General features: G+C 40.7%; 1 protein-coding gene and 1 long non-coding RNA gene across 4 annotated transcripts in view; both read right to left on the reverse strand.

Moving 5' to 3' along the window:
• LOC306839327 (uncharacterized protein) overlaps positions 1-5629 on the reverse strand; it is a 43010-nt gene extending 37381 nt beyond the window's left edge. For all 3 annotated transcript variants that reach the window (XM_079367954.1, XM_079367955.1, XM_079367953.1), the window contains exon 1: positions 5503-5629. In XM_079367954.1, coding sequence (XP_079224080.1) covers positions 5503-5529 — 27 coding nt within the window. In that variant the 5' untranslated portion in view covers positions 5530-5629. The remainder of the gene's footprint in view (positions 1-5502) is intronic.
• A 5027-nt stretch (positions 5630-10656) lies between these two features.
• The window catches only part of LOC306839840, a 102912-nt gene continuing 102026 nt past the window's right edge, over positions 10657-11542 (reverse strand). The window contains exon 2 of the long non-coding RNA XR_013781265.1: positions 10657-10926. This is a non-coding gene — a long non-coding RNA (uncharacterized lncRNA). The remainder of the gene's footprint in view (positions 10927-11542) is intronic.

Consider the following 11542-nt stretch of genomic DNA (forward strand, 5'->3'; position numbering starts at 1 on the left):
GTGCAAAAGGAAGATTAACCAAACAGAGGCACCCCCACATTGGAACGGTCACCTTGGGGCCATCTTTGTTCTTGGGGTGGTTCAGCTTCTTCCACAATCTTTTCCCGAGTAGAGCAGGATGTATGGGAAACATCCTGCTGACCCGAGTACAACTTGTGTTGCTTTCAGCAATGCTGTATAAATAAAAGTCTCCGTCTATGCTTGGTAGAAATTATTATTGGCTTTATATCTCTCCCAAATGAATCCACAGCAAGCCTGGTGGATGCTGTTCTTTTTTGTAAATAAACTTTAAAAATGATACAAGTCAGTCAGTGTCAGCAGAGATTCCTTATTCATCTGCACATCATCGATGACTACCCAGACATTTCATGTCAGGAACATTAACAAACTTGCTTGAGGTCAAGACTAAGTGATATCCACCTGACATTTTACGAATCTCAACTACTGACCTCAAACCAGACATGGCTTCTGCTGACAGGCTATCCCCTTTCATATTATTGTCAGTAGGTTACCTGTTTCTTAGTCAATCTGATCAGACGAATAGTTGTGTAGCGAATTGGCCTTTCTTTCATATGACGGGGGTGAAGATGCAAGCTTTGGAATTGGAGCTCCAGGGTGGAGTGAAACTGATACTTTGTGTTTTAATGGTCAAATCTTTTAATAATGTCAGCAGACTCCGGACTCCTATCCATCCTCATCCTCCTTGACCTGCAGCTTCTGACACCATCTCCCATTCCATCCTCCTCCTTAGACTGGCATCCATTTGTTGATCAGGCCCTGGAGCAGGGAGGCCAATATATTACTGTAACTCCCTTCTCTCCCCCAAAAGTCCCTACATAAACTCCAACTGGTTCAGAATGCTGCAGCATTATATTATCTTTTTAACTCTGCTTGTAAGGTGTCCTTTTTGAAAGGCATCCATAAATAAAACATATTATTAACAGTGAAAAGCCAAAATAACAGTTATATGCACTTGGACTTATGGCACTGATTGTATTCAACTTTTGAATAAGGTTTGCCTTTGATTGCTGATGTTATGGAACTGTAGATGGGAAATTGTGTGACAATGTCACATCTACAATTATTATTTCACAATAACAATTATTTCACTTTTTTTACACTTGTTCACGCCTGAGTGGCTTAGATTTGGTTACATTGCCATTGAAAAAAACGATTGTTGTGACAATGAAAATAGAATTGTTATTTAACAGTGCATGTAACTTTTATTGTTAAAAATACCAGAAGGGACCATTGGACCCCAGGCATCTTCAGATTACACTACAGTGCGGTGAGCGCGCTCTCTCTCTCTCGCACACAAATTGCCATGTCATGGCAACAACAGTTTCAGTCAGTGTTTATCTAGCTGGGCATAGCTCCTTAAACCTTTCTGCATACTAACAACTCCTTTTTTTAAAGCATCTCCAATATTTCTACTAGTTTTACCACATTTTTTTGTCACAAGGCTTATTTAAAAAAAGAAAATGCTGTCAAACTGAGGTGCATCCAAAATTTCCGTATCAAGTGGGGGCGCCTGGAACAGAAGCTTAGGAGAACATACTGGCAACTGGATTGTTTTCAGGGAAGCCAGCACCTCGTTGTCTTCGAGTCTTTGGCTCTGCTCCGAGTGTCAGAGCAAACGTGTATTAGTTCTCACATACTCAAAAGGCCCCAAAAATTCAACTTTGAAAATAAAAACCAACAAGAGCCCTTCTTAACCGATGGTCAAATAATTGACTTTGACAGGAAAGCCCTTTTACAAAGTCAAATTCAGAGGGGGTGTTTACAAATTGAAGTGACTATTTAATATAAAGCTTAACACTCCCAACCATATACATTTCCAGTGTTAGTTCAAGGACCAAATATCAACTGTGCCAAGGAGTATAAAAATGGGTTAGTACCCCAAGCTGCTAACAGGACCAGGTCCTTCCTTAAGAGAAGCTACACTTAGCAAAGCTATCTGCACATCAGCAACCACTTTCCAACTTAAATTAGACCTTTTGCCTCATTTTATAAAGTTGAGTTTTATCTCCATAGTCAACAGTGCATGGTCAACAGAGACTCCACTCTGGTGTATATTGTTATGGTGCCCTAATCCAATATTTCACTACCTCATCTCTCTCACATGAGTAACAAGCATGTTGTACCAAGCACCCCTACAGGCCTATAGAACACTTCCGTTGTGATGACCAAATTTGCAGCATTTTTCTTGTGCATGCATTTTACTCGTTTGTATTTTTGATCATTTATATAACATTTTCACATTAACATGACAATGGATGCAAGAACATTCAATATAATATTAAACCTTTTGGTATGGACAGCCACAGTTCAATATGCACTTGTGAATCGTGATATTCACATTTGTGCACAACTAGCTGTCATGCCTTGTTTTTCCTCTCCAATCACAATTTTTATAGTTTTGAATTGGCCTCATTTCAGAATTTTCTGGGTTTTCTTCATTTAATTGAAAGTGTTTTGGGCCAACAATTGCCCTCGTCTCTTTACTCTCCTGATTGAATGTTAGCCATAGTAACCTAAATAGTATCTATTAATCAAAAAATACATAATATTTCTTGACAAGAAGAGTAATGTACTCAAATTCTGTGAACCAATTATTGCAAAAGTTGATCAAAAACATGTCCTGGGGTGTGTGTGCCCCATGTGTGGAGGCTGTCGTCCTCCAAGGGGGGCGGCCCAGGTCCAGTACAACCTGTTGCTCCTTCCACACTCGCTCGCCCTGGTTTCCGACTATCCACTGTCCCAGCTCTACAGCAGAGGCACAAAAAGCCCCACAATTAAATAATTTAAAAAAAAAAAAAATGTCTGTAAGAAGCAGCATGTAGGTCCGGCAGATGGAGCAGACATCTTGCAATTGTGACATCTCCTTAGCTTGGTTTTCTTCTGAATGCTCTTATAAGGGGAGTGAGAGTCCGCAGGTTGGGTTGGATATTTCATGCAGTGGATGCCAGCTGTCCTCATGGTGTCTTCGCTATAGATGTCATAGAAATTGCCAGGTAACACTGACACTTATTGTAGATTAGATTTTCTGTTGAAGAGCGTTCTTGTTTACACTAAAAGCTAAAGTCTAATAAGAGGTTTTGAACAGTCATCAATATACAATGAATTACACAAGTGTATAAAAAAAGAAAAGAAAAAAAAAGGAGACATTTCAAGGATGATCTAAAACATTTTCAGAGAGCATGCAAGTACCGTATTTTCCGCACTATAAGGCGCACCGTATTATAGGGCGCACCTTCAATGAATGACATATTTTAAAACTTTTCCCATATATAAGGTGCACCGCATTATAAGGCGCTACAGTAGAGGCTTGGGTTACGTTATGCATCCATTGGACGGTGCTGCGTGGAAACTCCGTTTAGTCTTCTTTACTTGGCGCAGCTCATCCTCTTGCTTCCTCCACTTCCGCACCATTGATTCGTTAATGTCAAACTCTCTCGCTGCTGCTCTATTCCCGTGTTCTACTGCGTGACTGATCGCCTTGAGTTTAAACTCTGCGTTGTAAGCGTGTCTCTTAATAGGAGCCATTTCAGGGTCTTTACACAAACACACAAATGGAAATGAAACGCCGTTTTATATATCCCAGCATGCATCGCGCACTACTTCTTCTACGGGGGAAAATTGAGTCGGCGGCTGCTTACCGTAGTTGCGAGACCTGTTGCGGCTCAATATTGATCCATATATAAGGCGCACCGGATTATAAGGCGCATGGCCAGCTTTATAGCGCCTTATAGTGCGGAAAATACGGTAATTTAAAATGGGCCACACCATCAACTTTAAATGTCAGTGGACACACCAGAGACATCATTTTGACCATTCTCTTATTGCATCTGACAGTGCAGGTAGTTATGTCATTAATTTTCCAGATGGTCACATGTTTTGTAAGCATAATAGTTATCTGTATTACCAAACCAATTAATCGGCTCATCACTTGATCAACAAACAAAAAACCCCAACAAAGTAGTGAACAGTTTCCTACATTCAGGTGAACAGCATAATCAATTGAGGTAAGGTTAACCCCATGCACTGGACTTCACAGTAAGCACAGCTCATGAATATGAGCAGCAACAAATGTCTCCACCATAACATCTCCGAAACACATGAAGGTGTTTCGTAGCCATTCTGGCAGCACTGCCCTGGGACAGAAACTTGAATCTATTGATTCATTTCTTTGGCCACTGGAGTTTCCCAGATGATGTGTGTTGATGATCAAGGAATCTATGTTGACACTGACTTGCCTGCAGAATCATTTGTTTACGAAATATCAGCATCAAACAGACTTGCGATCATCTGCCCCGAGCAAAGGAAATGCAGTCATATTTATATGAAAATCTTTTAAATATCTATGTCCTAGTATGGAGTCAGAACTCCCTGAACATCATTTGGTTTCAACAAGATATTTTGCCAGGATATCTCTTTGATTGAGTGTAACTTGAGGAGAAGCAGATGTTTTCAGATTTTAAATCTTTCTTGCATAAGCACTTGTCCTTAAGAAACTCAATGGACTCAGATTTAAACGCGGAGCAGTGCATTTAGCCGCTGATCGTTTTGTTTCAGTAAATTCAGAAGCCTCACCACACTTAAATATTTCCAGAGCTACGTGAATTTCCTGTCAATACTGTCGTCTATCAGTGTTAATTCTCCTCTTGGGTTTTGCATCTCGTGTATTTTTTCAGCGCTCTTTCCATTGCTTCACAATCAAATCCGCTCCACTTTATCGGTAAGCCAATACCCACATTAATAGAAAGCCACAAGGCGTTTTCCTGGTTTCGTCTATACACATCAGCACCTCACACATACACCAAAGCAAGCCTCTATAGAGTTTATGTAACTTAATGCAATGCATTTATATTCCATAACTTTTTTTTTTTTCAAATTTACTTTATAATTTTTTGAAATCCTCATCTTTTGCTGTCTTGGTATACAGAATAAATTGCCAAAAAAAGAGTCTTCATTGTCCAGTCCTCCGTGCCTTGCACCAGAACATACTGCTGTGTAGTCAGTGATTGACTGCTGGGAAATACAATGAAGGAGGGAGCCAAGTAACCTCTAAAACCTTGTTTGAATGCACCAGAATATGGGAAACTGAATCTACTTCATTCAAAATGTTCTGGGAGATGATCCCAAGCCCTCCCGCCAAAAAACAAAAACAAAGTGTGTGCGTGTGTGCGTGTGGTTGGGGGGGGGGGGGGGGGGGGGGGGACACCTTTAAATTAAAAACAAGTTTTAATTAAAAAAAATAAAATAAGAAACAGTAAGACAAAATATAAAATGACTTAACTGAATAGAGACATGAAATTCCTAAAACATTCAAAAGGTTCAAACCATACAAGGACTACATACAGCAGTAAGAGAAATATAAAAACACATGACAGTTTGGTTTGGTCGGAAACAAACTCATCAATGTCAAACATTTCGTTGATTTCGCACATAAGTTTGTCGTTACACACTTTTTAAATATCTAGCTCAGACATATTCACTTACCTGGCAGCTCAAGCTGATGTTCTCCATCGTCAAACGTTATCTCGACGTTGAGAAAAAAAAAAGCACTCGATTCTTCTCAGCGGAAAGATAACCCGAGTGAAGACTGTAGAGTCGACACAAGATAAAACCTTGCTGCTCCAATCATGGCAACTGGAAAAACGCGACCAGATATGTCGGCAAATCGCCCACATCGATCTCAGCAGCACTTTTGTTAGTCCTCCTCTGTCTCAAAAGTTTATTTGATTGCGTGCAGCTGGAGGACTTTAATAGAAGAAGTTGTCGATCACTCCGCCCCCTTCGGTTTGACCACACGCGCTGGGATACCTCTGAGGCTGTCAGTGGGTAAAGGAAGCCAAGTCAGCCAAATGTGTTGTTAGTTACTTTTTCACACTTTGTTCAGGTTTAGTAAATCAAACTACTTTCTATGTTAATTTTTCGTTTTTTGTTTTTTTTTGTCTACAACAGCGGTATTTTCTCCTTAAGTTTCGTTTAATTAAAACAGAAAGTAAACACAGTCGCGACATGATTGCAGGTTTAGTCTTAGAACAGCAATTCAATGAATCGGAGGAAAGATGCAGCGCAGTGTTAAGAGGCTGCATTAGCCTAATCAAATTATCATTTGTTGCAGCAAGAAAGGCAGAGGATGATCAGAGGAGGAAAGGTGAGAATTGAAATAAGAATGAATGACAAACATCATGAACGAGTCTACAGATGCAACGAATACACATTAGAGATGTAAATTGTAGCCAAGGCTGGAAAAATGAAAGGACATGCAATGAATCAGAATATTTCAAGGCCATCGTCTGTCACAGTATGAATTCATCCACCAACAATATTATTTGAATGGATAAGTAATAATGTGACTCAACATGGCACCACAGTTACAGTAATCATGACTCAGTTGTGTGCTTTAGCTTTTGATTTTAAAAATTCAACAGAGGATGAGACAGGAGAGAGAGATGAAGAGGTTGAAGGGACAGAGACAAGAAGAGAGGAGAGAGAAAGAACAGTAGAAGTGAAGTGAATTATAGTGTGGTATAGACAATTATGTGAACTTTTAGCTAAGCAATTAGTGTTTTGGGGGGGGAGTTGGAAGGCGGGTGTGTGCAAGGAGCGTGCATCATATGTTTGTGTGTGCGTGTGTGCCTGGCTTCCCCGGGCTCGCTCAGGTCAGAATGTTCTCAATCACAATAGCCGGCGAAAACACTGTGTGTGCTGCGGAGACAACCTTGGCGCCTCTCAGAGTTCGCTGATAACATTGCGATAACACAGTCTCACTCAGTGGAGACGTCCTCGGCCTGGGCTCCTCCGGCAATATTCTTTCCTTTGGAATGTGTAATGTAACAGCTAGGTATTGTTTGCTTTTAATGAAGAGGTTTACCCATTGGATGCATAGTAAGGGATAGAACAAAAGCGGTTATCCCCATGTCTCTGCAATGTCCAGATAAGATAAAGGCATGTTGTGGGGATTTGGTGTTGACCTGAATGCCAGTTGTTGACCTACTGTATGTCCAAATAAGGACACAGATGTTCTTGTATGGCATTGACCAGTTCCTTATAAATACCAGTCTCCTTCGAGAGGGTCCACAATATGCTGGTGACTCTCCCAGGTGCCATGGAAATCCTGGATTGATGCTGTACTGTGTTTGTGAATAAACATTATAAAAGCAAGTCATTGTCAGCAGCCATTTCTTCATCACCTGCATATCATCTCCCAAGACAAAGAAACTACAGAAGGAACCAGCGAGATGCATGTGGAGTCAGGTCTAGTAGCTGTAAGCCCATTATCAGCCCAGGACCCAGCAACAGACAAAGACCAGGACCCAGCTATATAAATGCCAGAGTCTGTCTGTCTGTTTCTCTCTCTCTCTCCCTCTCTGGGTTGATAGTTTTCTTGTCTTTGTAAAAAACAAAACAAAAAAACCGACAGAAATACATAAATCTGGGGTCGCCGGTGGCGCAGCGGCAGTGCCCGCGACCCCACGTATTGAGGCTCAGTCCTCGCGCGCGGGCGGCCCGGGTTCGTGTCCGGCCTGTGGCCCATTTCCCGCATGCCTCTCCCCACTCTCTCCCCCCTTTCCGACTCTATCCACCTTCCTCCCTCTATCATTAAAGGCCAAAAACAAAAAAAAACAAAAAAGAAATACATAAATCTAAGAAAGCTACCCCCACATTGGAATGTTTTACTCCAGGGCCCCTGTCTTCAGATAATTTAGAGGGTGAGGAAGATGTTTGGGAGAGTGCTGTCCTAATTCCATAAAAGAAAACAGTTCTTGTTTGATCTGCTATTGTTAAAGGGAAACCAAAATCAATTTTACATATTTAGATGTATTTTCAGGTCAAAAGGATGCCTCTATGCGAAATTACCTCAAGTGATGTCACTTGAGTCATAGTTGGTTTAGGCTCAAGACTGTAGATAACAAGTCGAGGTCTACATCGACAAAGAATAATGCATGGCATTAAAAGTGAAGTAAATTCTTCAGTAAAGTAGTTAGTGTTCTTAGGGTTAACATTAAAGAATCTGATGTTGAAAATGCTAGAAAAGATTAGGCAATTTGGTGAGTTTGTTTTGCAATTTCTGTATTTTGATGATCATTTAATCCATTTCAACCTATCATATAATCATAACTGCTTTCGTTTGCTCATACGTAATCTCATGTTCTTGCAAGCATCGTCTTTTTCTTTTTTCTTTTGTTTTAATTGATGATGTAACCCTGACAATGTTCTGGTAAACCGTATGCAGCGATGAACCACAAGCTATGATAGCGTGTGGTTTTGAGATGTGCCGGTTTGTACCGGTTTGAACTTACGAGAAGCTTATGGTGACTTCTGGGTGAGCGGTGTTTAGATATGTGACCTTTAAGAGGCATCGAGGTGTGAATGTGACCTAAGCACAAAGGCGAGTGCACCTGCAGCATTGAACACACTTACACAAAGTATACACTTACAATTACACATTAACGTGCACATGTACACACACACACACACACATATATACAAACACAAGACGTATGTGACCTGAAGATGACATCAGTGATCTCTTGATGCATCTCTTCACCCACTTACAGACAAACAAACACACACACACACACACACGCACCCTCACTCAGACAGGTGGTTTTTCGAAAATTTGAGACAAAAAGACCGATTGGCTATAAAAAGGCTTTGAAAATGTTGATCGGGAATCTTTTTGGCTCCGGCCAACTGACCCCCCTCTGAACAAAAAATTCCCCTTTTGGGGACTTAGTCTCTGACGATCGAAACTTTTGAAAAAATGTAGAGTTCAGGCACTTGGTTCCTCAGAAACTCTATTTGTCCATGTGGGGGAATTAGCACACCAAGCGTTCAACCACAGGAGCAGCGAACTGCATACAACCTGACAGAGCAGGGGGAGTAAGTCAGGGTTAAGTGTCTTGCCCAAGGACATTTCGGACATGTTGCTCGCAGGAGCTGGGGATCATGACAGACGATGACTCTACCCACTGATCCACAGCCGCCCCTAGTTCGTCCTTTTTTGATTGGGTTTCTTAACGAAGACATTATTAGTGGTCGTGAAGGGAACGTGAAGGATAACAATTTGGTATTGTTAGGGTCTAAGTCATGAGTAAAACAGATGATGACCCTTAGGATACACAGGAGGAGATAAGGAAGTCACCCCACAGTGAATTGTAAACTTTGAGGTCATGTGTCCTGAGGAAACATAAGGAAGGTGTTGAGAGATCTCAAAATGAACTGTCATCTGGCCTGCCTCACTTGATAACGCAACCACCACCACTACCAACTGCCAGAGAAAAGAGGAAGTGCAACAGAAGAGGAAGTCCATATTCGTTCACGCTTGAATGCTTATTTTTGCTTGTGTAATGATGATTTATAAAATGGTCATCATAAACCACCCAGTTCTGTCTAACATAGAAGGGTTGTCAAAAACCACCCTGCCCCTGTAACAGTTTTATGGAAATTATTATGACATATTTGTACTCACGTTGCAACAGTATCTATAGTGATAGAGTCAGAGCAGCATAGACTTTTTTCTCCTGAGCAGTTCGTCTTGAACCTTCAGAGCCTCACATATGAGAGAGACAAGCAGCTTAAATAAGAAGATATGAGCTTACACCCAGGAGGGATTTAGAATATCTATAACCAATTATTGGATTAATTGTTGTGTATTTTTAAAACTCAATAAAAGGAAGTCTGCCATTGTAAGATTTACACTAAATAAGACTAGTTTACTATTTCTTCACCTACGGGCACCAATCCGGAGGAGCAACAGGATCCCACAAGGTAAGAACATTCTCCCCAGATCTTCCACTAACCAGAGAGGTTAAACATAGACGAAGGATCTGAACCCTGCTGATAGAACCAGAGACCACAGGGTGAGAGCCTGAGTGGGTCAGTACTCCAGTAGGAGAGGTAACCAATCCTCCTCCCATCATCTGACCGATGGGAAGTAGCAAGTCTAAAAGCGTACTATTTACTCTCGCCAAACCATGTCGAGACAATAGTCCTGTAGAGCAAACCTGACGAGATCCACACTCGGCCCAGATAAAGCAATTAAAGTGGGGAGATAAAAGCCACCATAAAACACGGATCAACAACTTTCCCCAGCGACTCAACAAGGGCAGGATGTAGGAGAAGACGCTGACCTGAATGACATTAGTTGACCTAAGCCCAAATAAGGATGTAAATGTTCAGATGTTGCTTGACCAATGCTGTATAAATACCAGTCTCTTTCTTTGTTCGACTTGTGACTCTCCCAGGTACCATGGCTAACCTGGATTGATGCTGTATCTCGACTTTGTAAATAAAAAGTGTCAGCGTCAGCAGCGATTTCTTTATCATCTACAGGGAGAAACTACAAAAGAACAATATCTCTGTTTTCAGTGGGAGAATTTGGATTTTAGATTTGATTTTTTTTTGCTTTTTAACTGAGTCAGCCTTTTCCCGTACTACTTAATAAAGTGTATTCATGATTTTGTTTCGAAAACCTGGGAGGGCACAATCAGGTCATTTATACACTTCATCCTTTATATCAAGTTGCAGGAGCATTTTGATAAATTCAGAGTTTGACCAAATGTAGTTGATGCAATGAAGGTAATGTTTCTAAAAACAAATAGAGATGATGAACACATTCAAGTACAAAAAAGGCAAAGGTAGTATCTTACGGTCAGGTCATTTAATCAGATTTTATAATCAATAAGCCCCAGTATTCTCCTGAGTGAAAAAACATATTCACACACTCTTACTCTCTTTTTCTCGCACATAAAAACAATAACACACACACACACACACACACACACACACACACACACACACACACACACACACACACACACACACACACACACACACACACACACACACACACACACACACACACACACACACACACACACACACACACACACACACACACACACACAAAGTCTTCGACTACTGTCATGTGCGGACATTTGGATGAGGACAACAACAACCCATGGTTGGTATACCTTGTTGACCAACAGCAAAATACAAGAATTGAAATCCACCCCAAAAAATGTTACGATCTTTGACCTTTCAGTGTTGTTATGGATTAATCGAACAGCAGAAAACACAGAAGGAATCTTAATGTTTAAAAGTAAAACAGTGAATGGTATAAAGTAAACTAGCAACTATGTGCTGAAATCTTTTACTTACTTCCTTTGTGTATCATAACAACTTTTCATCACTACATGTGATGCAACTCTTAGCAACTATGACCTCCACCACAATGTTTAACAGTGAAGGATGACTGATGTGTTGCTCCTGGAAGGCTGTCAATGGAAGCTGACACCAACTTCAGAAAAAAACCAAAACATATGCAACTATAACATTTCAACAAAAACTAATTCATAAAGGAGTGTTGTAGAGAGTGAGGCCTTTTTTGTTTTCTCTCACAGGAGTGGTGCTTTTGTACCCTTAAAAAATAAAAATGTAAAAAAACTCCACATAAAACATGACATGAACTTTAAAGGACAGGACATAAACAAACATTTTAAGTCATTCACTGTCATGTAAGTCCTTA

The sequence above is a fragment of the Symphodus melops genome, assembly GCF_947650265.1.
Source record: "Symphodus melops genome assembly, chromosome: 18".
Classification (NCBI taxonomy): Eukaryota; Metazoa; Chordata; class Actinopteri; order Labriformes; family Labridae; genus Symphodus; species Symphodus melops.